General features: G+C 37.4%; 1 protein-coding gene across 1 annotated transcript in view; it reads left to right on the top strand.

Annotated features, from left to right (window-relative positions):
- Positions 1–27,504, top strand: part of ARHGAP21 (Rho GTPase activating protein 21) — a 136,286-nt gene that overhangs the window by 43,859 nt on the left and 64,923 nt on the right. The window contains 2 exon segments of the mRNA XM_030321174.1: positions 14,674–14,853; positions 15,107–15,131. Of these exon segments, the coding sequence (XP_030177034.1) occupies positions 14,674–14,853; positions 15,107–15,131 (205 nt within the window).

Here is a 27,504-nt window from a genome sequence, read left to right as displayed (position 1 = left end):
TGGATTATATTATCTCTATGTTTCCTTCTAGGTCCATCAAATTCTGTGAAATTATGTAGTCTCTCCAGTTCAGTCCAATGAAATTGAGTCAGCTGCTAACCTTGGTTGCCAGTATAGGGTCATTGATAATCATAAATTAAATTAGATTTGGAAAATTTATTTGTATGTTCGTTTAACCAGTCCCTGACTTTGTAGATCATTACAGTGCTTCAAACAAAATAGTGAAACCACATGATACGGGCCTGACGTTCTCTACATATGTCTTCTCTATCCCGTGTGTATGCTCAGAGTTACTTGTGTCTGCTCAGAGGGGACTGCATTATTCGTTGGTAGCTAAAATGAACTGAAGTTTAAGCTGAAATTGGAGATTCCTGTCTGCCCAAAGGGTAGGGATATAATTGTTTTTAACCTAAAAATAAAATCTGTTCTCTGATTCAGAGTCAACAAGATTTTATTCATATCAGAAAATAAGTAGCTTCTGAAAATAACTCATGTAATAAAGCTTCTTTATAAGAAAATACGTGTAAAAATAGACATCTGTATTTGAGTTTATGGCTATTTCTCTATCTTTGTTTGATAGGAAATAGAGCTATATACATTTACTGTCTCAATTGAGAAAAATGGGGGAAAGAGTAAACAGAATAATTCCACAAGATTTTAAATTAATCGTTTTATATTATCCTTTTTTAAATTTATTTTTTTTAATTATTTTTCTTTTATTTTAGAGAGAGAGAACATGAACGGGGAGAGGGGCAGAGCAAGAGAGAGAGAATCTTAAGCAGGCTCCATGCCCAACACAGGGCTCCATCCCATGACCCTGGGATCATGACCTGAGCTGAAGTCAAGAGTTGGACATTGCGCCACCCCGGCACCCCTATATTATCCTTTTTTTCTTAAACTCTGCTCATTTAATTCATTTAAGTTTAATTTGCTTTTCACGTACTACTTTCTGTCAGGTTTTTGTTGGGCACTGGAGTAAGACATAGACCTGCTCCTCAGGAAGCTGCTCTGTGATTAAAAAGACAAAGGTATAAACAAGTAATTATACTACGGTAGGATATATTGTACGGTAAGGACGTTCTGTCGGGTAAAGGACCTGAGAAACTGCTTCAAAGTACTGGTTGGGGAATTCTGCTGGAGTTGGAGTACTCTGTTGCAGTACAGTGGTTGGGGAATTCTGCTGTAAGGAACTCTGGCACTGAGAAGGCAGTGGACCATTCAGCACAGACGGAATTTTCAGAATACAACCTGTCAGCAAGGAACATGCTACACAACATTGAAGGCAGATGGGCAAAGTTATTAGTGCTTGCAAGCATGTTCATTGTAGAAAATCTAGGAGTTATTTAGAAAAAAGAGAAATCTGGCCTTTGATTCCAAAGAGTGTGTGTGTGTGTGTGTGTGTGTGTGTTTAAAATAATTTTTATAGGAGCGCCTGGGTGGCTTAGTTGGTTTAGAGTCCGACTTTGGCGCAGGTCATGATCTCACAGCTCATGAGTTCGAACCCTGCGTTGGGCTCTGTGCTGATGCCTCAGAGCCTGGAGCCTGCTTCGGATTCTGTGTTTCCAGCTCTCTCTGCCCCTCCCCTGCTCACTATCTGTCTCTCTCACTCTCTCAAAAATAAGTAAACGTTAAAAAAATACTTTTTATCATACTCTGACTTTTATATTTTACTTTTTTCCTTAGCATTGTGTTTGGGCATGCCATTTACCATGCCATTAACCATTTTTTCACAATCATGACTTCAGTAGCTATATCATGATTTTATTTATTCCTTTCTGTTGCTGTTATTGGACCTTTAGTTTCCAATTTGCGTTTATAATACCTTGGAATGAACATCTTAGAATATGAATCTTTGCCCTCATCTCTTACTACTTTGCTACTTATTAGGTTAAAAGGTATAAAATTTAAGTCTCTTGATAAATATTGCCAAGTAGGTTTACAGAAAGAGTATGCTCCCAGGTACAAGTGTATGAGAATTTTCATTTGATTCCATTTTCTGTAACACCATGGGACCACGTTTTTGCCTTCCTCCCTCCCTCCCCAGTCCTTCCATCCTTCTTTTCTTTTCTCTTTTCTTTTCTTTTCTTTTTTCTTTCTTTCTTTCTTTCTTTCTTTCTTTCTTTCTTTCTTTCTTTCTTTTCTTTCTTTCTTTCTTTCTTTCTTTTCCTGATTAATTTTAGTGTACTGTTTTTTCTTCCGTGTCCTTCTCTATCTAGAAAGAATCAGTTAAGTAATTCCCTTCAAAAATCCTTAGGAGAAAAGTATTTTGGAAGCTGAGTATCTTTCCTTTATGATTTGAAAATCTCATGAAATGAGAATTTAGGAACTGATTAATTTCATGTTTAAGAAGAGAATTCTAGCAGTATAATACTATATTGGGAAAAGAGAGAGGTATGTTGTACTAAATGATCAATTCTGTCATTGCATCTTTATGATTAGCAGATATTTTCTGGCAAGACAGCAGCAAAGGAGGAATGTAACTAAAACTATGTTCCTTGATTTTGGTAGATATATTTAAAAGGCAATAGATTATAAGTTCTCAGTAGAGCCTGATAGACTTTGATGCTTTGGGCAAAATGCTTGTTCTTGTATAAATTGTATTAAACTGTGAATATTTGCATGGTATAATGCTCTTGTTTTGTTGTTTGGGTCTATGCTAAATGTGACTACCACTGTATTCTTTTAAATATACATTTAGCAAATGCTTTATTTCTTTCCATTCTTTGGCTCTTTCCTGCCTTTAGGAAGTTCCATATTTATTAAAACTCAGGAAAGGAAAAAGCAATTAAGCAGAAATTTTAATACTTATTAATAGAGTACTGCTGCATGGTTTGTGGGAGAAGTACATCATTCTGCGTCCCTTCAGCTAAGTATGAATACATAAATAAATACGTTTATGTAAAGCAGATTTAAATAACTTTGGCATTCCAGTTAATAGTCATCATTTCATGCAAATCCGTTCCTAGTATGCTCAGAAGGCGTTCGACAATCAAGCTGATAAATTTCTGTGACGTTTCGTTTTTCATGGGTAGTTAGTTTGGAATTTTGGTTTCTGTAAAATCTAAATTATATAAGGCCTTATTAAAAAGAAAGTGTTTGAAGTCTATAGGAGATCATTCTTCTGTATGGAGTCTTCTGTATGGATTTAAGTATGCCTTGCAATCTAAGAGGACAAATTTATTAGATTAAATAAATACTTGAGTTAGTTGAATGTGTATTTAGTTGTATTTGCCCTTAATAAATGGATTGATGAACTATTTTAAAAATGAAATATTGTTTATAAGTCACGAGTATTTTAAGGAGAATCAGATTGAGTTCTTTTACATTTTTGGATAGAGAGCTGCTTTTTAGAGGAAAGGTTTCTACAATTGGAGTTTTATGTTTTAGGACCGTGGGAAAGTCACTTTACTTCTCTGAGCTTCGTTTTGAAAAAAATGGAAATCCATGTGTCTCAAAGTTGTAATACCACTTAAATATGGTGACACTGACAACACATGGGCGATGCTCACTGGACGTTAGCTGAACTTTTAGCATCACTTATGCTCATATTTGCTTGTAGTTAATATCGGAAGAATTTTTGGTATAATGATGCATCTTGAAGTAGAAATATCTCTCCCTTATATGAAGTGGAATTTAGGCGCTCAGTTGTTTAGGAAACAACCCTGCAGTGTGTACAGCACATGCAAAATACTTTATAAAAATATTTTTCATTTGATTTCTTTTTCTCTAAAACCAAAGCCATAAATGATTTTTTTTTAATGAGAAATGAGTTTTAAATATTTCCAGAGATAGCACTAAGGCAGTATGAGTGAAACTGAGGTGGAAACATTGAGAAAAGTCTACGTGTTCAAAGAGAGATGGTCTCCTAAACCATATGTCCCTCTCGGTAAAGTAGGATGATAGGGATAAACTATGGTAGTGTCTGCTTATGGCCATAGTCCAGATCAGATTTCTGAATTACACATTGAAATTTACTATATTAGCAAGCCATCTTCTGGCATTAAATTGTAAAGGCATATCCCATACAGGTAAATACCATAAGGAAACCATCTAAATAGTATATAAACCTATGTAAATGCCTTAAAGAAAGTAGGTAAATCCAATGTAAATACTTTATTTTATTTTTTTAAAGTTTTTATTTATTCTGAGACAGAGAGAGTGAGCATGTGTTTGTGTGCTTGTGTGCGAACTAGTGGGGGAGGGGCAGAGAGAGAGGGAGAGAGAATGCCAGGCAGGCTTCATGCTGTCAGCACAGAGCCCGGGGTGGGGCTCAGTCCCACCAGCCCTGAGATCATGACCTGAACCGAAATCAAGAGTTGGTCGCTCAACCTACTGAGCCACCCAGGCACTCCCTATGTAAATACTTTAAAGAAACTATGGTATAAAGGATGTCCTTCCAATGGGGAGATGTTCTTAGAGGCTTAAAAAAAATTTTTTTTTTTAATGTTTGTTTATTTCTGAGACAGAGACAGAGCGTGAGCAGGGGAGGGGCAGAGAGAGAGGGAGACACACAATCTGAAGCAGGCTCCAGGCTCCCAGCTGTCAGCACAGAGCCCGACGTGGGACTCAAACTCACAAACCGTGAGATCATGACCTGAGCCGAAGTCGCTCAACTGACTGAGACACCCAGGTGCTCTGAGGCCTTTTTTTTTTTTTTAAATTGTAATTGCAAAATAACTGGAAAAAGGCCTGTTTCCTTTTATAGGATAAAAGATAAATAAGATGTGGTATATTCACAATGGAATTTTATATACCAGTGAAAATCAGTGAACCGCATCAGAGATGGGGCAGCTGTTCATCAATCCCTTTCCTCCTCTTTCTGGCAAATAGTTGAGTCACATTCCCCAGCCTACCTTGCTTTAATGAATTTTTTAAGTAACAGAATTAGAAGGTGATGCCAGAGGCTGTTAAGGAAGAAAAAAATGAATGCAGAAAATATGCCAGTTAGATTCAGTCATACCTGCTTCCGGGACCAGATTAGTAAGGAGGAACTCCTTAAAACTGTAGGGAGAGGTTTACATGTGCCAGCGGACTCATGAGGATTCTCGTTCCAGGCATTATTTTGAAAGTGATGTCGCTATTTTAGCAGACAAACTCAGACTTTCCCCTGTTATCATGAAGACATTTATTATTAGTCACAAGAGGACCGAGGGAGAGAATTAAGTAGGTGTCATCTAAACCTGTCACCACCACTGATAACACAACTCAGAGAATATGCCCAGGAAATGGGGCTGAATGGTTGTGAAGAGAAGTACATTCTGACTTTTACCATCTTGTCATCTTATGAGCCTGATAATATTACCAGGTTATATGGGTCATAAGTAAATTCGAAATAACTTTTCGGGGCACTGGGTGGCTCAATCGGTTAAGCTTGACTCTTGATTTCGGTTCAGGTCATGATCTCACGTTATGTGAGATCGAGCCCTGCATCATGCTCCGTGCTGATGGTGTGGAGCCTGCTTGGGATTCTCTCTCTCCGTGTCTCTCTCTCTGTGTCCCTCCCCTACTCTCTTTCTCTTAAAAAAAAAAAAAAAAAAAACCAGATAAAAAGATAAACTTTTCAAAGTCATAATAGTTTAAAAAACATTAAAATTTCACAATAATCTTCCCAATTTTTAAATTTACCACAAATTTTAAAATACCTATCTTTTATGAGGGTGAAGTTGTAAAATTGAGGAATTAAGAACTTGTGTCTTTGAAATATGGGGATCTGAAAATCAGAGAGAAAGAGACAGAAGGGAGAAAAGTGCATCTATGTAAAAATTACATTTAAAACCAGAACTCTGAATAGGAAAGGAAATCACATAAAAAAATAATGATTCAAAATAATTGTAAATCATAGCATATAGGAATAGCAGCAGAAAGGACCCATGTCAACAGTCAACCTAGATAAAAGATATTATAGGAATTTGCAAGGAAATAATTAATGTAAAAATTAAGAGTTACATTTTAAAAATTAAGTCCAGGTATTTAATTTGAAATATTTTAGACTAAAGTCATCTAGATTTTTCAGTTTCTTTGCTCATCATCTTTCATCTCTTAAATATTAAAATACCTACTGAGAACTAGAATCCTTGGAAAAACACATCTAGATACATCTTTAGGAGACTCTAGAAACAGAAGCTGCAAGTCAAGGGTTAGCAAGCATACTTAGCATATAAAAAAACTTTATTCAAGTGTGTTTTAGCTTGAACTTGGAATTTAAATTGGACTTTAAACAGACAAACCCTGAAAAACATCATGTTTCCACATATGTTGAAAAATTTTGCAGAGAAATGCCACACCAAGGAAACCTAATATGTGAGGAATAATTTGCTGTAAGATTAACCTCTCTGTGGCATTACAACTATGGAGGAAGTACTTTAAAGATAAGCAATATCTAAATGATGGTTGTCATTTCCTTTCTACTCATGACACAGAAGCTAAAGAGTAAGTTCTATCACCTACTAGCCGGTTGGTTTTGACGGGTTACTCAATCACCATGAACCCAGGTCTCCATCAGACTTGCTATGATGTCTGAAAAAATCTAGTAGAAACTTCAATGGAGAATCCAGATTTTTCTTTTCCCTTCAGACAACACTGTGGTTTATGGTTCATCTGAGTATCTGAAAACTGTTTTCATGATACCTTTTTGAAAGAAGCCATTATTTATTGGTGACTTCTGGGTTTTGTTTTTTTTTTAATTTTTTTTTCAACGTTTTTTATTTATTTTGGGGACAGAGAGAGACAGAGCATGAACGGGGGAGGGGCAGAGAGAGAGGGAGACACAGAATCGGAAACAGGCTCCAGGCTCCGAGCCATCAGCCCAGAGCCCGACGCGGGGCTCGAACTCACGGACCGCGAGATCGTGACCTGGCTGAAGTCGGACGCTTAACCGACTGCGCCACCCAGGCGCCCCTATTCTGGGTTTTTTAAAGAACTGAGAACAAACTGAGGGTTGATGGGGGGTGGGAGGGAGGGGAGGGTGGGTGATGGGTATTGAGGAGGGCACCTTTTGGGAAGAGCACTGGGTGTTGTATGGAAACCAATTTGTCAATAAATTTCATAAAAAAAAAAAAAAGAACAGTTAACTAGTGCTTAGTATGTGTGATTTACTGTTTTTTTTTTTTTTTTGGTTTTTGTTTTAACATTGTTTTCCAGTTCTTTTTTTTTTTTTCAATTGTTGTGTTTATTTATTTATTTTGAGAGAGAGAGAGAGAGAGAGAGCAAGCAAGACAGGGGCAGAGAGAGGGAGTGAACAAGTGGGGATGGGGGGAGGGGCAGAGGGAGGCAGTATCTCAAGCAGGCTGTGCCCTGTCAGCACAGAGTTCCATGTGGGGCTCCATCTCACAAATGGTGAGCTCACGACCTGTGCAGAGATCAAGAGTTGGACACTTAAGGGGCGCCTGGGTGGCTCAGTCAGTTAAACGTCCGACTTCAGCTCAGGTCATGATCTCATAGTTCGTGAGTTCGAGCCCCGCATCGGGCTCTGTGCCGACAGCTCGGAGCCTGGAGCCTGCCTCGGATTCTGTGTCTCCCTCTCTCTCTGCCCCTCCCCTGCTCACGCTGTGTCTCCCTCTGCCTCAAAAATAAATATTAAAAAATAAATTAAAAAATAAAATAAAATAGTTCACCTTATTAAAAAAAAAAAAAGAGTTGGACGCTTAATTGACTCAGCCACCCAGGCGCCCCATGATTTACTATTTTAAGCACTTTACAGACTTTAACTCTTTTAATCCCATAAGGATGTGAAGTATGCACTGGTATTATCCTCATAGTAAAGATGTGGAACTGAGGCACAGATGCGTTAAGGAACTTGTCCAAGGTCCACAGCTGGAGAACCAAGGACCCAGGCCCAGGTAGACTGGCTCAAGTCTGTGCTCAGTCCCCTCTGTGCAATCCCATCTCCTTGGGTTATCAAAGAAAAAAATCGAGCCAGACGACAGCCCTACCTGTGGTAACATTTCAAAACTGTAAAGGAGAAACATCTTAAAAGGGTGTTGTATCGGGGCACCCAGTGGCTCAGTAGGTTAAGCATCTAACTTTGGCTCAGGTCATGATCTTGCATTTCATAAGTTCAAGCCCTGCATCAGGCTCTGCGCTGACAGCTCAGGGCCTGGAGCCTGCTTCAGATTCTGTGTCTCCCTCTCTCTCTGCCCCTCCCCCAACTTGTGTTCTCTCTCTCTCTCTCTCTCTTTCTCTCAAAAATAAATAAAAACAGGGGTGCCTGGGTGGCTCAGTTGGTTGAGCGTCCGACTTCGGCTCAGGTCATGATCTCACGGTCCGTGAGTTCGAGCCCCGCGTCGGGCTCTGTGCTGACAGCTCAGAGCCTGGAACCTGTTTCAAATTCTGTGTCTCCCACTCTCTCTGCCCCTCCCCTGTTCATGCTCTGTCTCTCTCTGTCTCAAAAATAAAATTAAAAAAAATAATAATAAAATAAATAAATAAAAATATGAAAAAAAAAAAAGGATGTGTTATCAGTTTGAAGTCTGGCCTATGGGTAGCCTGGGTGGCTTAGTCAATTAAGCCTCTGACTCTTGATTTCAGCTCAGGTCATGATCTCTGCGTCCTGAGATCAAGCCCTGTGTCAGGCTCAGTGTTGAGTGTGGAGCCTGCTTGAGTGAGATTCTCTCTTGCCCTCTCCCTGTGCCCCTCCCCTGCTTGTGCACACACCCATGCCTGCTCTCTCTCTCTCAAAAAAAAAAAAAAAAAAAAAAAAAAAAATCCTGGCACTAAAATAAGAAAAATCTTACTTTAGGAAACTGATAACATTGTCAGTGGTAAGATAAACTAAAATACTTTCAAAGTAGGAGTAGGACTCATAATCTTAGGTATATGATAGAATTAATATTAGAATTTTTTAAGCTGAACACAGCCTGGTTCCTGGAAACTGCTAGGAAGCTATCCGGATTCTACTTAAAGTACAAGTAGTTACAAAAGATAGCTGAGGGGTCATATATTTATCGTGTGCATAAGCATTCTTTTGTAACTCTTGTGTTTACTTTCATGACAGCTCAGGATAACATTTAGACTTTGTCCTTTTTACCTATGTGAGTTTTTTTTTTTTAATATCTTCATTGAAGTATAATTTACATGCTATAAAATTCACCTGCTACTGTCAGTTTGCATTTCAGTGGTTCGTACTAAATTTATACAGTTGTGGAACTTTGATCACAACCTACTTTTAGAACATTTCTATTATCCTAAAAAGTTCCGTCATGCCAATTTGTATTCTCATCCATGAGGTTTTAATTTCCTTTATTGTTATATGATTGTTTTCCTCTTATACCTTCTTTCACTCCTTTGGGTTGCTTTGTCTAATTGTTATGTCTGGGTTTTATGCAGTTAGTTTTCATCCTTTATTTTGGTTTCTTTTAACCTTGAGCTATTATTTATTCAATCGAGTGACCTTGTTATGAAGTCTTTTAAGGGGATCAAATGACAGTCCTTAATCCACAGAAATTTAACTGCCATTGTTCTAGTCTCTTGGTTACCTCTTGCACCCTGATGCTGCTAGTACATGACTTGATGCTCATGGTGGGGAGGTGAGACGTGTGGAGAGGGACATGCCTTAGGGGTCTTCTTAAGTGGAGGATTCTGTAACTGCTGTGCCCTTCACCGTGTGCCTGTGGTTTGCCCTTCTGATAAAGTCATCACATCAAATGGCTCTGTGGGTAAGTAGAAAAGGAGTAGAGAAGGCCCATATGTGTATTTCTTTTCATCTTCTCTTTCTATGTGGAAAGAAGTATAACCCTCCCTTCTGTCCTGTCGGGAAAAGGTAGGAGGCTGGAGAGGATTTAGTGTGATGTTCTGGGAGGTGAAATAATAGAAACAATTGAGCTGTGTTGCATTAAAAAATTTTTAAAAGTTTTCAGGATCAAAAAAGAAATTCCTTACTCTTCTTCATCCCATCCTCTCCATTTTTGTGAAGAAGTCAGTAGAATAAGACATAGCAGGCTTAGTTAAGAAGCTTGAAACGTGAACTCATAATGCAAGAGGGTTATCTCTATATTCAAAGGAAAAGTAAAGAAAACTTGAATATATTTGGAAGCTCAGGGGCCAAGTCATAATACTTCACTCAAGATAAATTTAAGACGTGGACAGTTTTCAAAGTGGTAAAATTGTAGTCCTGCAGGAAAGTGAAATTTAAAAATATAATAAATTAGATCAAAGAGCTATAGGGGAGAAGAATCTTTGCAGACTACAGAATAAAAGAGAAGAAACATAATATGACATAGGGGAGATATTCTAGCTTTAGATTCAGGAAGCCATGATTTTAATTCTTGCCCTGACACTAGCCAGCAGTAATCTCAGATAAATCGCATAACCTATTTGGGCCTCAGTTTCCTCATGTGTAACATGAAAGGATTTATTAATCTTGATTAAGTCTTGAAGAGTCTTTTGTGCTTTACAATTATATAATAAGATGGCAACACATGAATAGATGTTTATTATTAGCCATTAGGGAAACGCAAAGTATAATCACAGTACCTATCACTACACACCTATAACAATGGCTAAAATAAAAAATAATGACAGTACCAAATGCTGTCGAGGAAGCAAAGAAATGGGATCACTCATGCATCATACATCCTGGGAACCTAAAATTGTATATTCACTGTGGAAAATAGTTCGGCAGTTTCTTACAAAACTAAAGATGCAGTTACCATATAACCCAGCAATTATGCTCTTGGACATTTATTCCAGGGAAATGGAAATTATGTTCACACAAAACCTGTATACAAATATTTGTAATATATTTATTCATAATAGCCCCAAATTAGAAACAACCAAGATGTCCTTCAAACAAACTGTGGTGTATCCATACCATGGAGTACTATTTAGCAATGAAAGAGATGAGCTGTTGACACATGCAACAACTTGGGTGATTCTGCAGAGAATTAGGCTGAGTGAAAAAAGGCAATCCCAGAAGTTTACTCACTGCATGATTCCATTTATATAACATTGTTGAATGATAGAAATACAGAGCAGAGTAGTGGTTGCCTAGAGTTAGGGGCTGGGTGAGGGGCGAAGGGAGAGGGTAGATGTGGTTATGAAAGGACCACAGGAGAGATCCTGTGGTAAAGCACTGTTCTGTATCTTGACTGGTGGTGAATATACAATTGTACACATGCAATAAAACTGCACAGAGCTAAACATAAACAGGATACAAGTAAAACTGCTCTGAATATGATGAATGGATGCTATCCATGTCATTATCCTGGTTGTGATACGTACTATAGTTTTCCAGGATGTTGATGTTGAGGGAAATTGCATAAAGATTAAGGAGATCCCTTGGTGTTATTTCTTACAAATGCATGTGAACCTATAATTATCTTAAAATTAGAAGCTTAATTTAGAAAACAAAATAAATTATGTATATTTTATTTACCCTTGTATCCTAACTGGGTGGAACAGTGTTAGATACACAGTAGGTTCTCAGTATTTATTTACTGAATAAATGGGGGATTGCTTATGTGCATGTATAAAATGATTCTTTCATTTGGATCACAAAAGGAGGATCTAGTCACTGCTTAAATCTTGACTAAACTATTTAGGTGATTAAGCCCAGAATAATAACCTTTATCCTGCAAACTTTACCTAATTGTATGATCACTTTTGCAGTTACATGAGACTCAGCTTGATTCCCCCATGTTGATGTTTGCTCTTACTCCCTCTTTCTAGCAAAGTCCTAGAAGGGAGGATAAACTAAAATGCATTTATGATAAATTAGCTTCAGGTGCACAAAGTCTCCATAGATGATTTCAGTCTTGATTATTGTAGCTTTATGATAAGCCTTGAATTCTTGTTCTGTAAGTACACCAATTTTGTTCTTTTTCAAATTTGTTTTAGCTGTTTGGATTCTTCTCATTTTAAAGTGAATTTTAGAAATGGTATGTTAACTTCTAAACAGAAATCTCCTGAATTTTTATTGTGATCTCATTTCTAGATCAATTTGGGGAGAGTTGACATTTTAAGAATAGTCTTCTGATCCATGAACATGGTATATCTCTCCATTTATTTAGATATGCTTTAAATCTCTTGGCAGTGCTTTGGATTTTCAGTTAATAAGCCTTGCAAATCTTTTGTCAGATTTGTCCTTAAGTATTTCATATTTTGAGCAGTATTTTAAAAGTTTTTTCAGTTACCAATGCTTATTGTAAGTATGTAGAAATACAACTGATTTTTGTATATTGCATATTATTTTCATTCACATTCCACTGACTAGAATTCCATTGACTAGAATTTGGTCACAGCTGCTCTTATGGCAAGTTTGCCTGGAGAATGTTACTATCTAGTTATCTTTCCAGGAAGAAGAGAAAATGAAATTGATGAATAGCTAACTACTAACAGCCCAAATATTGACTGTGTGATGAAAATATTAAGGATTTAGAAGTCTCTTGGATTTATTTTCTTTGTAGTGTAATAAATTTTTTATCATGCAAAAATTAATTTCAGGACATTTTTTAAGTTTTAACACCTTTATATGAAGCAAGTCATTCTGAAGGAAGAGGTAGATTCACTAGTGAAACATAATAAAAATATAATAAAACGAAGCATGTTCAAGTATTTGCCATTTGACAAAGGTGGCATTTCTTTTTTTTTTTTTAAGTTTATTTATTTATTTTGAGAGAGAAAGAGAGAGAACAAATGGGGAGGGTCAGAGAGAGACGGAGAGAGAGAATCCCAAGCAGGCTCTGTGCTGTGAGTGCAGAGCCCAATGCAGGGCTTGAACTCAGGAACCATGAGATCATGACCTGAGCTGAAATCAAGAGTCGGATGCTTAACCAACTGAGCCACCCAGGTGCCCCAAGAAAGGTGATATTTCAAACTGTTGAGATGAACTTGGAATTGTAATTTAATACAAAATCTTAGCAGTAATGCAGACACAATTTTGAGATACCTATTAGATTGGGGAGATATTTGGGCTAGATTGAAAAATTAGGGGTTGTCTATATATAAATGGTATTTAAAGCATTAGACTGGATGAAATCACCAAAAGACAGAGTAGAACTAGAAAAGTCTATGGACTGAGCCCTGGATATTCCCAATGTCAGAAGTTGAGCAGATGACGTAGTAACAAAGGAGACTAAGAAATAGCCTATGAGTTAGGAATAAAATCAGTATGGGAAGTCAAGTGGAGACAAATTTTCAAAAAGGAGAAGTGATTCTTGAACCCATTGGTAAGTCACATTAAGACAAGAACTGAGAATTGACTGCTCAGTTTAGCAATGTGGAAGCCGTTGGTAACCTTGACCGGGACAGTATCAGGGAATTATGGTGGCAAAAGCCTGACTTAAGGGGATTCAAAAGAAAATGGGAGGAAAAGAATTCAAGAGAGCAACTATAGTCACCTTTCAACGAGTTTTGTTCTACAGGATAGGCAGAGTGGTGGTGGCCAACAAGGTGGTAGCTTGAGAGGGCTATGTGGTTCGAGGATTTTGTTGTTGTTACTTTAAAATTAAAGAACCTACAAAATGTGTCTATGCTGATGGGAATATAGTAAAGAAAATAGATGATGTGAAGGAGAGGGGAGAACTGCAGGAATCACATCTGTGAGCAGTAAAAGGGGTCTGGTACATGGGTAGGGACCCCAGAAGAGTGGGCCATCAGAGCAGGATTGTGATGAGAAAGAGGGCAGGAGAAGCTGGCCACAGCTGTAGGGGGGTAGATGTGGCAAGCGACTAAGCTCTCATCTCATGGCCTGTGGTTTTCAGTGTGACAGAAAGCAGGGTCATTAGCTGCAAGTGAGGATGAAAAGGGATAAAATAGTCATGTAGCTCGAATATACTGGACAGAACTATATTATTATTGGCAGACAACAGTAAAAGCTCCCTTGAGGTTATGAACTTAAAATGAAAACAGCTTCGTATTTATTTATTTGTTTGTTCAATTTCTTTCTTTCTTTCTTTTCATCTCCGCTCATGTTTGGCCACACAGGTGCAGGCCCAGAGCAGGCAGTGTTAATTATTTATCCGAGGTTAGATTATGTCAAGGTTAGGACTTCGAGGAAGGAAGAGAAAGGCAATGGAGTGAATTGAAGCTGGCTTACAAGGGAAGTGAGAACATGAGGTGGTGAGGGACAGGGAAGAGGTAGGAGGCAGCAGCTCCAGACGGCAGATTTAGAAGAGCTGAGGGATGGATGGGGGGGAATGAAGAGTGGGTGTTTGATTGGAGATTGCGCAGGGTTCTCAGCCATGACCAGATGAAAGCCAAGAGTGGAAGAGAACAGAGCAGAATGCTGGATAGCCAGGGTAGTGGAAGGACTAGCTGTGTGGGTACTGAATTTGTGCTCAGGACTTGAAGGTCTTGTCTATTATTTTCTAATTATCTTTTATTTCTGTTGGACTCTCTGATAACAGTTTTAGTGTTCTTAGTAAGAGAATCATGTCTCTTCTTTCATAGTTTGTGTTTCTTAGTGCTTTACGGGATGGTCATGGTGTTAGCTTCATACCTTCTATCGCGTTTTCAGTTTTAACTGTTAGATTTACCAAGGGTTCTTTCTTACATCTGATTACCTTTCATAGCATCCCTCTCTAGAAAAATCACAATGATCTATGTGATTTGTAATACAAAGAATATGGTTCCTCTTTCTCCTTTAGGTTTGTATCTGCACTCATACATATGGTTTTTGTCCAAGTGAGGAAGTCTATTGAATTTTCTAGTTAACTTTTAAATGTCTTTTTATTTTAGGTATCAAAGAGTAAAGATGGAAAAGAACAAAGTGAAACTGTATCACCATCCGAAGATGAAACATTCTCCTGGCCAGGTCCCAAAACAGTTATGTTGAAAAGAACATCTCAAGGCTTTGGTTTTACATTGAGGCATTTTATTGTTTATCCCCCAGAGTCTGCAATTCAATTTTCATATAAGGTAAGAACATTAATTAAAGTAAGTTAAAGACAACAGCAACAACAATGCAAGGCAGTTCCTGTCTCCTCCTTATCTTCCTCTCATCCTCCCCTTGTGCCTTCCTTATGAAGGCTCCATCCTTCTGGAGGTTAATGAGGTTGTTATTGCCACGTTTTGGGGAGGGCACTTTGAATTGAATTGAGGCTTGCTTTGATTTTACTAGAATTTCTAAATAACTATTCACATATGGGTATTTTTTTTTTTTATATTGTAGGATGAAGAAAATGGCAACAGAGGAGGTATGCTATAAAAATTTTAATTTTTCTCTGTTTTGCTACATGTCTTTCTATTCCTTAAGTAATATTAAATGAGCTGATACAGTTTTTCGAGTCCAAATATATATATAACTCTTAGATGGGAGAGCCCTAGAAATGAAATAATTTTACTGTTTTATGGATTCCATTGTCTCAGCATGATTTCAACATGCGGTGATTTTATTGTTAATTATATGTTAGTGCTTATGCAGGGGAACATCTATGATTCTGAGGAAAGTAATTGTGATATTTTTATTTAATTAGTAATCTCTTAAATTCAGTAATTTTTTTTAGGTAAGAAATGCTGTGTGTTTTATCTAGTAGATTTATTGACTCAAATAGTGAAAAAGAGAGTACTTGGGGTCTTCTCATAGTTAATCTTACTCTTGACTTAAGCATTATCTTTAATAAGCTTATTAAAAGGAGAATCAGGCCGGGGATGGGGATATTTCTTATTAATGTCCACTCATTTTTGTTTTAATTTTATATGAACTCTAATGAGTTAAAGGTCACACACAATAAAATGTGCCTATTTTAAAAACTGTTATTTCTAGATGATTTTAGACTAGCATAAAGGTTGCTAAAATAGTACAGAAGTTTCCGTATATCCTTCGTGTAGCTTCGCATAATGTCCAACAACTTACACATTCGTGCTACAGTGAACAGGACTAAGAAATTAGCATTGGTCTGATACTGTTAATTAAACTACAGACTTTATTTGGTTTTTCACTAGTTTTTCTACCAGCATCTTTTCTCCGATGCGAGATTCCACATTGCATTCAATTGTCTTGTCCCTTTGTCTTCTCTAGTCTGTGACAGCGCCTCAGTCTGTCCTTGTATTTCATGGCCTCAACACCTTTGAAGAGTACCAGTGTGTTATTTTGTACAGTGCCCATCAGTTTGGCTTTGTCTGATGTTTTCTTATCATGACTTTGAAGTTACACCTTTTTAACAAGAATGTCATGTTTGCACCAATCTTAAGTGTACAGTTATACATGTAAGGTGCATTTCGATAAATCTATAACTTGTGAAACCACCGTCCCAATCAAGCTCTAATACCAAAAAGAACCTGTCTGTAGAATCACTATGTTTTACACCTGAAACTGATGTAACATTGTATATTGCTATATACTTCAATAATTAAAAAAAAAAAAAAACACACAAAAAACCTTTCCATCATTCCATAAAGTTCCCTTACACAGCACTCTGCTGTTCCTAGACAACCACTAATCTGCTTCCCATCACTGCAGATTAGTATTTCTTATAAATGGAATACCGTATCAGGTACTCGTTTGTGTCTTTTGCTTGCTTAGTAGTATTTTTGAGGTTCCACTGCAGGGTATGGATAGATACTAACACTGCTCTTTCATTTGTTGCTGATTAGTTTGTTTGAATACACCGCAGACTGGTTATCCACCTGTTTGTTTATCCACTCCCCTGTTGATGAAACTTTGTAATACCCATATCTGATTTGCGGTCTTAGAATGGTCATGCTAAGGGTTAAAGGGGAAGAAAACAATTTCTTTCAGCATTATCAAAAGTATTCTGTGAGTGTAAGGCCAGGTAGGACCCTTCATAAGTTATCACTGTTGTGCAGGGAGGGCCACTCTTGTGTCACCATCTGTCATGCACTGGGGTTCAGGAAGAATTCCAAATGTTACTTGGCATGAGCTAGAAATAGGTGTTAGCGAGGAAAGGGAAAGCTTACAAAACCAGCTTCAGCAAGAGGAAAGAGGATGTGGGTCTTCTGTCCTCCCATCATCCCGCAGGACAATGTGCTGGTGCTCAGGTGGCCTGTTACACACAGCATCTAGAATAATGCTGTCTTTTAAGAAACAGTCTGACTTATGTAAAGTCAAGAATTGGTGGATAAAACAGGGTATAGTTAGTATGATATGAAATTACTCTGTCATATTTCTCTGCCTTGAGAAAGTTAAAAACAAAGAAGTTTGTTCCGTATTTGTGAATACCTGAGGACAAAGAATTCACATGAAAGTCAGGGATATCCTCAGTTTAGAAGCCCTGAACATCTTAGAAGAGCAACCATCACTTTTTACTCAGTTCTGATTCCCTGGCGAGCAGTGAATTTGGGAAGTTCATGGAGTTTAAGGAGTGATTGACCGAGTCGTCCTCTGCCTCCTCTGCCCCCCAGGCCTAGGTTTGCTCTGGTCATCCCAGTTGGTAGTGGGGTCACAAGTTAGTCCATTGAGGCCTAGTTAGCTAAAGTATAGCCCTCATAATACCATTTCAACTCAACTCATCAACCAACCAGAAGAACGTATTTTATGAGAATAAAGTTTCTTTATTTTAATTCAACTGAATATGACGATTTTTATTTTACAGTTTCATCTGCTGATAAAACTTTCAAGCATATTGAGATTACGAAATCTTTTTATGTGAATTTTGTTTTAATGAAATAGAATCCAAGCCTCCAGTGTAATGATCCGAGTCAAAGCCTAGAATCACTGGAGAGGAAGTAATTGCCAGAATTTTATTCAAACTCCTAAGAGATCCTGTGATAATGCCAAAATTCTGTGAAACAGTTGAAAGGTTTTGTTTTAGTGTTCTTTCCTTTTGGCAATTTAGTGGAATCTCTTTTGACACTTGACTTTCTGATTATTCTCCTTACCCAACTTCCATTCTGGTATGTTTCTTAGAGCCTATATATGTGTACTGTCTTGTGTTTTAAAATTATTTTTTCTTGTTGATTTGTTTTCTGTATTATGATGCAAATAATATTTACAAGAAAAAGGCCGTTAAAGTAGAAAAATATGTTTTGTTGATGATAGTTGTTGATAATTTCTGTCTTGCTGTTGTCCTGTTGTCCCTTAAATCTTTGGAGAAGATCTTTATAAATAATCAAAACAAGAATAATTAGAAGTTTGTAATTGCTGTTATTTCTTTTCTACTTATTCCATGAGTAAAAATTCTGTCGCAGTTTAATTATAGGGACATGTCCAGGAGTGTGTTTGTCATTTTGTTAGGTACCTAAGTAACTGTTGGATTTCTACTTCGGCATCAGAATGTATATTTAAGCATTAATAGTACAAAAAAGTCACTGGGAATTTTATAAATTCTCTCAGTAGTAAAAATTTGTATTTTGTGATTGCAGTTTCTTTTTTTTAATTTTTTTTATTAAGAAGAATTTTTTTAACGTTTATTCATTTTTGAAATACAGAGTGAGAGGAGGCAGGGCAGAGAGAGGGAGACACAGAATCTGAAGCAGGCTCCAGGCTCTGAGCTGTCAGCACAGAGTCCGATGCAGGGCTCGAACCCATGAACTGTGAGATCATGACCTGAGCCGGAGTTGGATGCCCAACCAACTGAGCCACGCAGGGCCCCCGATTGCAGTTGTTTCTGACTAAAGAGCTCTGTGGCCTATGTTGGAGTTTTCTAACCAAGGCTCTTTTAGTGGCAAGAAATAGAAACTTCCTCAGACCACTTCTGGAAAGATGTGGTAATTCTGAAAAACCAATAGAGCATTTCCAAATTCAATGTCAAGAGTGATAGGATACCTGGGTAGCCATAGACACCAGAATTGGGACCTGGGAAGCTACTAAATGCAAAGAGTAACAGCAACAATGACCCAAACTTTGGAATTTATTGGAGGATCGAAATGACTTTCATAATTAATTTTGATTATACCTGATTTTCTCATGAGCTGACATCTGTATATAAGGTACAGTCCTCATTATATCTTCTTTCTTCCTTCCTCTCTTATCATAACACTTCCTATTCCTGAGAATGAAACCTAATTGGCCCAGTTCATCATTTTATGCCCACTGAACAGTACCCATTATGCTTAGAGGTCAAACATTCTTCCATTTAATGAAGAGATAAATTCTGAAAACCTGAGAAAATCGGGCGTATTTTATGCCACTAATTTCCATTCATAAGGTGAAAACCTATTCCCTCAGAATAATATAACAGTAAAAAATGGACCTGAAAATTCACTGTAAGAGGAATTTCTTATGGTTAGGTCCATGGTCAGTAGTGTCCTGGTAGGTCCTAGAAGAGTGTTTCACTATTTCTAAAATGTAGCAACACTAAGTGAGTTCCGTGGGTCTTTGCTGATGTCTTGTGCATTGACTAAACCCCTTGGGATCCATTTTTCACTGTATTTGACAGTTTAATCAATTTGAGTTTCTCTGGTAGGTAGGTAAATATACTAATTAGTTACATATTTTTGTTAATTTTTAATACTATTCATTAGAACATCCACAGATGTCTGATATTGTCCTGAAGATACTTTAGGAAGTAGAGATGATGATGTTGATGTTGTTGAGGAGGAGGAGGAGGAGGAAGAGAAGATGATGATGATGATGATGATAAGATGATGATGAAGATGATGATGGTGATGTTGATGAGGAGGAGGAGGAGGAAGAGAAGATGATGATGATGATGATGATGAGAAGATGATGATGATGATGATGAGAAGATGATGATGATGATGATGATAATGATGATGATGATGTGGAGGAGGAGGGGGAGATAGTGTGGTGGCAGCTGATTTATAATGTGCCGGGCACTGTTTTAAGATTTTTTGTGGATTAGTTCATCAACTTTCTGGGGTGGATATTATCACCTCCCTATTTTAGATGAGGAAACTGAAGCATGAAGTGTTTAAGTAATTAGCAAGGGACAGCATTGGACTACAAACAAGCCATCTGGTTCTAGGGTTTCCTCTCACTTTCTACCATGGTTTTGCAGAAAATTCTTTACTTTCATAATTCATCCTTGGAAATGTAAGAAAGAGCGTTCTGTTCCCTTGAAAGGTAAAGAGTATTAAAAGACCTTAATTCAACTTTCATATGCAATTTTGGTTAACATAGTCTTAGCATTTTATACTTGTTCTTTAATTTTCTTCTTCTTTTTCCTAATTGAACATGTCCTATTGGCTTAAGTCTGTTCAGCAGAAGGATAAAGCATCATTGCTTTAATATTTGCAATTGATTTCCATCTTTGATTTGGTTATATTTTTGATACCTATGCATCTCATGACTGATAGAATGTTTTTGGTATTTTCCACTTAGTTGTAAGAGATGTTAAGGGCATTCATAGGTATTTACCAAAGATAAATGAAATATTTGCTTGCAAAAATATTTGTACAGGAATATTCATAAGTGCTGTATTCATAATAAATAAACACTGGATTCAACCTAAGTATTCATCAATATATGAATAGGTAACCAAATTGTGGTGTATCAATGCAATGGAATACACATAGCCTTGTGGATCAATCTCATAAACATTTCTTATATTGAAGTGAAATTCATATAATACAAAATTCACCGTTGTAAAGCGAACAATTCAATGACATTTAGTATAGAATTAAAGGTCATGTATGAAACGTACATCTATCACCTCTGTCTAGTTCCAAAATATTTTCATTGCTCCATAAGGAAGCCCATATCCATTAAGCTGTCATTTACTATTCTCCCCTCCCCAAAGTTCCTGAGAAATCCCAGTCAGTCTTCTGTCCCTTTGGACTCACCTATTCTGGATATTTTATAAAAATAGAATGATACAATATATCATGTTTTTCATATGGATTCTTGCATTTTGTGTAATGTTTTTGAGTTTTGTCCATGGGGAACAGGAATCAATCTTCATTCCTGGCTGTATAGTATTCCCTTGCATGTATATGCCACAGCTTGCTTATCCATTCATCCATTGATTGACGTTTGGACTGTTTCTACCTTTTTTGGCTATTGTAATTAGTGTTGCTATGAACTTGTGTATGCAAGTATTTATTTGAGTCCCTGTTTTCAGATCTCTAGGGTATATATCTAGGAGTGGGATTGCTCCATTGTTATGTGGTAATTCTGTGTTTATGTGTAATTCTGGGGACCTGCCAAACTGTTTTCCACATTTCCATGGTAACTGTACCATTTTTACATTTGCACCAGCAATGTGTGAAGGTCACAGTTTCTCCGCATCCTCATCAGTGCCTGTTATTTTCCATTTTTGAATTATAGCCAGTCTAGTGAGTGTGAAGTGGTATCTCATTGTGGTTTTGCTTTGCATTTATTTCCTTAATAACTAGTGAAATTGAGCATCTTTTCGTGTGCTTGTTAACCGTTTGTGTATCTTCTCTGGAGAGATGTCTATTTAAGTCCATTGCTCCTTTTTTTTTTTTAAATTGGGTTATTTGTCTTTTTGATTTTGAGTTGTAAGTGTTCTTTATATATTCTAGATAGTAGATTGTTATCAGATATATGATTTGCATATATTTTCCCTCATTCCACAGATTGTTTTTTCACTTTCTTGATAATGTCCTTTGATGCACAAAAGTTCCTAATTTTGATGAAATCTAATTTATGTACTTTTTCTTTTGTTGTTCATGCTTTTGCTGTCTAAAACATTTTGATGAGTGAAAGAAACCAAGCACAAAAGAGTACAGACTGTCTGATTCTATTTGTATGGGAGGAAAGATAAATCCAACCCAAATTGTGGTTGCCTGAATTGATTGCAAAGGGGCTAAGGGAAGTTTCTGGCAAGATGGAAATGTTCTTTATCTTGATTGTCATGGTGGTTACATGGGTTTATACATTTGTCAAAACTTAGGAAGCTCACACTTAAAATGAGCACATTTTATTACATGTAAATTATACCTCATTAAAGTTGATTTAAAACGAAGAGAACATATATAATAATTTAGTTGGATTTTTTCCCCCAGTGTTTAGCTATTTCAGCCAGTGCAGCTATGAGCGTTCTTATATATGAACTTTTGGGAACACAGGTACTTATTTCTAGTGGGTCTGTGTATCCAGGGGTAACACTAATAGGTATGCATACAGGCACATTTAGTAGATACCGCTAAATTGTTTTCAAAGTGATTATACCAACTAATATACTGAACCACAAGGTGTGAGAGTCCCAGTTGTGTCATATCCTCACTAACATTTAATATTTGTCAGTCTTTTTAATTTTAGTCATTTTAGTGGGTGTATAGTGGTATGGAATGTGGGTTCATTTTTATCTTCCTGAAAACTAATGGGGTTGATTACCTTTCATTTGGCTATTGGGTATCAGTACTTTAAAAAAAATTAATTTGTAGGAGTTCTTTAAATATTCTTGATGAGGAGGGGCGCCTGAGTGGCTCAGTCAGTTAAGCGTCTGACTTCGGCTCAGATCTTGATCTCATGGTTTATGGGTTCAAGCCCCACGTCAGACTCTGTGCTGATAGCTCAGAGCCTGGAGCCTGCTTCAGATTCTGGGTCTCCCTCTCTGTCTGCCCCTCCCCCACTCATACCCTGTTTCTCTCTCAAAAATAAATTTAAAAAACATTAAACAACTTTTTAAATATTCTTGATGAGGATTTTATTAGTTGTATCTATAGCAAATATCCAGCTATTAGTTACCTTTCAATTTCTCGTTAGTAATTTTCATAAAGGAAAGTTCCTATTTGTAATATAGTCCAAATTGTCAATCTTCCCTTTTATGGCTAATACGTTGAATCCTATTTAAGCATGGTCACAAAGATATTCTCCTGTGTTATCTATCTCCAGTTCACCTGTAATTGACTATTTTTGCATGTAGTATGAAGTCAAGATTTTTTCCCCCTATATGGATATACATTTAACCCTGCACTCTTTAGTGAAAAGACCGTACTTTCTTTACTGCTCTGTAAAACCACCTTGATCATAAAGTATCTGTATATGTGTAGGTCTGTTTCTGGACTTTCTTCTTTCCAGGGGTTGGCCTGTGCCTCACTTTTGTGTAGCTTCCAAACTAAGAACGGTTCTGTATTTTTAAAAGGTTGTTTAAAAGAAGAAGAATATGTGACAGAGACTGTATATGTTCTGCAAGGCCTAAAATATTTACTGCTTGGCTCTTTACACACGAAATTTGTCAACCTTTGTTCTATTCCATCGGTCACTTTCTTTGCAGCAAAACTGCGATCTTAATTTTACTGTCGTTACTATATAATAAATGTTGCTGAAAGGTAAAGTCTTTTAATTTTGTTGTTCACGATTGGATTGGCTGTTTTTGTCCATTTGCAATATTATAACACTTTTAAAATCAGTTTGTCAGTTTCTACACCCACAAAAAAATCCTATTGGAATTTTAATTAGCTTTGTATTAATTACAATATTTGATTATTTGAAAACATTTGAAATATTTGAATCTTCTAATCTGCGAATGTAATGTCTTTCCCATGAAGGAGTGTTGAATTTTTCTGCATCTTTTGGAATAAACCTTTTATTTTTTTCCCTTTAATCTCTTAATATAGTGAATTATATTGATTAATTTTTCCAACTGTTAAACATTGCATTACTGGACTAAACCAAGCTTGTTCATAATATATGATACTTTTTACATATTGCCAGGTTTGGTTTTCTGTTGTATTTAGGATTTTTGCATCTCTTTTCAGAGACTGTCTTTACCTAAAGGTGGGCCTTAGTTTTTTTGACATTTGGTGTAACAGTTCGGGTTCTCTGCGAAACAGACGCCACAACAGGAACAGATGGCAAGACAGTGTTAGACGTGCCAGAGATTTCGTGGGAGAAATGTCTGTGCAGGATTGAGAAGAAGGGGGCGGGAGAGGCAGGGGAGGACTTCAGAGCACACTGTAGGTCTGACATCTGTGAAAGAAGAGAGGGAAGGGAGGCTCGGTAGGAAAGGTGCCAGATTGCAGCACAAGGTATGGAGGTCTCTGTGAGGCAACTGGGGAGCTCCCATGCAAACACTGCCCTTGAGAATCCTTGGGCAGGCGTGGGGAAACGTGGCCTCTGTGCGAATGTGGTGTGGATATTAAAGGGCAGCAGCTGGGGCTGTCACCCAGCTGTGTTCCCCATAGCAGCTTCTCTCGAAGGAAATCTGCACAGCACGCCTGCACGCTTGACGGGGTTGGGCTTTCTCTTTTTCACCCCTGCTCACCCCACACGTTACTTTGGAGGCCCCAACTGAAAGCATGGTGGTGTTTTCTAGGCCCTCTTCCTTGGCTGGCCTCGAATGCCCACTTTTGTTCCCGTGGCCCTTTGAGACTGATGGAAGCTCTGCACAGCCCCTCGGTCTCTCAGCTGTGGCTTTGGAAGCAGAAAGGGCCTCGAGGTGAAAAGCTGTGTAAAACACCGAGACCACCTCGCTGGACTTCCTTTTCTCTGGGCTCTTGTCCCTCTGAGTGCTCTTGCCTTGGAGGCTGTCTCTGCCTTCATACAAATGTTACCTGTACTTGGTCGAGGTTTTCTGGTTGTGGCTCATGGGTGGAAGAGTTGATTCTGAAATAAGGCAGTTCACTGTTGTCAGATTTGGAAATTTTTGTCTGTTTACGTTTAATACAACTCATAATACATTTATTGTTTAATCGCCTACTTTATTTTAAAGTTTCTATTTTATTTTGAATTTCTTATATTTCTTTTCTCTCTTTAAGACTAAATAATATATTGTGATTCTTTTAGTGGTTATCCTAGAAATTATAATATGCAAGTTTATCACAGTCTAATGCTAATTAATATTTTACTCTGTTCTGAAACAATATAAGGGCCTTAGGTCATGCTCTCTCTACTTATTTCTCTCCCTCCTACCTGCAGGATACTTTTATGTTGTGTCACAGTTCTCTCGGGATTTTTGTTGGTTTGTTTTTTTCTGAAAGGTCTTTGCTTTGCTGTCATTTTGGAAAAGATTGTTGCTACAGAATTTTATGTTGATATTTTCTTCCAACATATTGAAGATCATATCCCACTCTCTTTTGGCTGCTATACTTGCTCATAAGAATTCATATTTTGGTTTATTGGTTTTTTGAAGGCAAACTTTTTTCATATCTACTGTTAAGATTTTCTGCATGTCTTTGGTGTTTGGCCATGTTGGTGTTTGGCTATTCTTGGCGAAAATTTATTTTTGTTTTCCTTGTTTCCAATTCATTGAGCTTCTTGTGTCTGTCATTGGGTGTCTGTCATCAGTTCTAGAAAATTTTCAGTCAGTGTTTCCTCACGTATTATGTGTATTTCAAGGCTCTCTTCAATTCTTCAATGCTCTCTTAATTCTTCAATTAAACATATGTTAGATGTTTTTATTCTGTCCCCTATGGCTCCTAAATTCTCTACTTTTTCCTCTTTGTTTTTGGTCTTCCCCAGCTGCATTTTGGATATTTTCTTCTAGTATATATCTAATAATTTTGAGTTTTAAATTTTGATTGTTAGAAGTTCTTTAGGGTAATGTACTAAACTGTACATGATCGCTTTTTATAGTTTTCTCTTTATCATTTTTAGGCCTTTTTTTTAAAAATAATTTCTTCAAACATGCTAAGCAAAGTTGTTTTATAATCTGGTTCTGGAAATTCCACTATCAACAGTCTTTCTGGGTCTGTTTCTCTTTTCTTTTGTTTTATAAATTTTTTAATGTTAACTCATTTTTTTGAGAGAGAAAAGAGAGAATGAGTGGGGGCGGGGCAGAAAAAGAGAGAGACACAGAATCTGAAGTGGGCCCCAGGCTCTGAGCTGTCAGCACAGCACCTGGGGCTCAAACCCACGAGCAGTGAGATCATGACCTGAGCTGAAGTTGGACACTTACTGACTGAGCCACCCAGGCGCTCCTCTGTTTCTCTTTCCTTTTTTTTTTTTTTTTTTTTTTCTGTTTCTAGCTCAGGATAGGTTGGGTTTTTTTTGCTTTATGTATTGGACTATTTTGTGTTTGTTGACCTTCAAAAGTTATTACTGGAGATTTTTTGAGATCTAGGGTGAAAAAGTTGTTTTCAAGTAGACTGGTGTTTGCTTTTATACAGAACCAGGCGATTGTATTTTTAGCCTGCAAATCAATGTGAAGTTTGGTCTATAGCCACTTTTTAGAAATTGGTTTCCTTCTCTTTTCCCCCTTCCTTTGCTTAGCACCCAGGTAAGCTTTCAGGTTGGTGGAAGCATAATTTTCAGTTAACATTATTCTTTTTTTTAAAAATTTTTTTTTTCAACGTTTTATTTATTTTTGGGACAGAGAGAGACAGAGCATGAACGGGGGAGGGGCAGAGAGAGAGGGAGACACAGAATCGGAAACAGGCTTCAGGCTCTGAGCCATCAGCCCAGAGCCCGACGCGGGGCTCGAACTCACAGACCGCGAGATCGTGACCTGGCTGAAGTCGGACGCTTAACCGACTGCGCCACCCAGGCGCCCCCAGTTAACATTATTCTTAAATGTGGGCTAATCTTCTAATTAATTCATTAACTGTCTAGGACTTAGGCTTTTCTTCTGCCTGCTGGGTGAAGAAACTCTTAAAATGGAAGGGGCTCATGTTCAGTAGCCTGCACATATAGGGTTGACATTAATAGTATTTGGAGATGTTGTCTCGCAGCTAGGCTCACATGTATACGCACTCTGGTTCAAATATAAATTGTGCATTCCCTTGTAGTAGCTCAATTTGCTAGTACATCGATACTTCATTGGAAATTTGCCGCCCATATGTCATAATAAAATATCTTTATATCCTATCAACATGGATAAAATCAGATTATGAAGTTATTTGTAGTTTGCTGTTACGAGCAATGTTTCCTAGTATAAAAATGTATAAGCTTACAGATACACACACACACACACACACACAAGATAAGTGATTCTTCATGTTGCTATTGATAAGTTAACTTCAGATATTCATTTTATTCATCTCCATTTGACAGGTGGGAAAGGATGGGAAATGAGGGCTCCCAGATCTTCTTGTGGTTAAATGGGACATGGTTGAAACACTGGGGAGCCCCAGAAATCAAAGACAGTGATGGCAAGGATATATATAAATTTTATGATGTGTATTTTTTGAGAAGATTGAAAGAACTTGAACCTTTGGCTTGCAAAAGAGATGCAGAGGGCAAGAAAGTGATAGCTATTTTCAAATGTTTGGAAGCCCATTTTGTATAAGATGAAGTAAATCGATTGTTTCATGCTTCACAGTTAGTTTCCCTAATTCTCTTCTGGAAAATCCCTCCTCATATTTTGGAGACAGCTAATCCGAGTGATTGCTCCTGCTCCATGGTAAACAAGCTGAGATTTTCTGCTTCCTCCTATACCTGATTCTGGGAGGTGGTAGCCGCAGCACAGATCTGATACAGGAAAATGCAGAAATAAGAGGGGCAATGATATCTCTTATCAAAAATTAATCATCGGTGTGTGCAAAGTGAAATTTTCCTACATACCCAGACTATTCATTGTATTTATGAAGACAGTGTTTTTATGCATTGCTTTAAGGGCAAAGATTATTTAAGGAAGGAAACTGTCTTTTATTGTTAATTTCCAGTGCCTAGTAAGTACCTGGTAGGAGCTCAAATGTTTGTTGAGTAAACACTGTTCCCAAATGACTCTTCCCAAAGCTGCAGAACTCAGCATGTTCATGTCTGTACCTCCGCTGTCGAGGAAGAAAGTTATTGTCTCTTGT

The sequence above is a fragment of the Lynx canadensis genome, chromosome B4 (assembly GCF_007474595.2).
Source record: "Lynx canadensis isolate LIC74 chromosome B4, mLynCan4.pri.v2, whole genome shotgun sequence".
Classification (NCBI taxonomy): Eukaryota; Metazoa; Chordata; class Mammalia; order Carnivora; family Felidae; genus Lynx; species Lynx canadensis.
The sequence above is the reverse complement of the archived record's forward strand: the minus strand, read 5'-3'. Positions and strand labels throughout refer to the sequence as shown.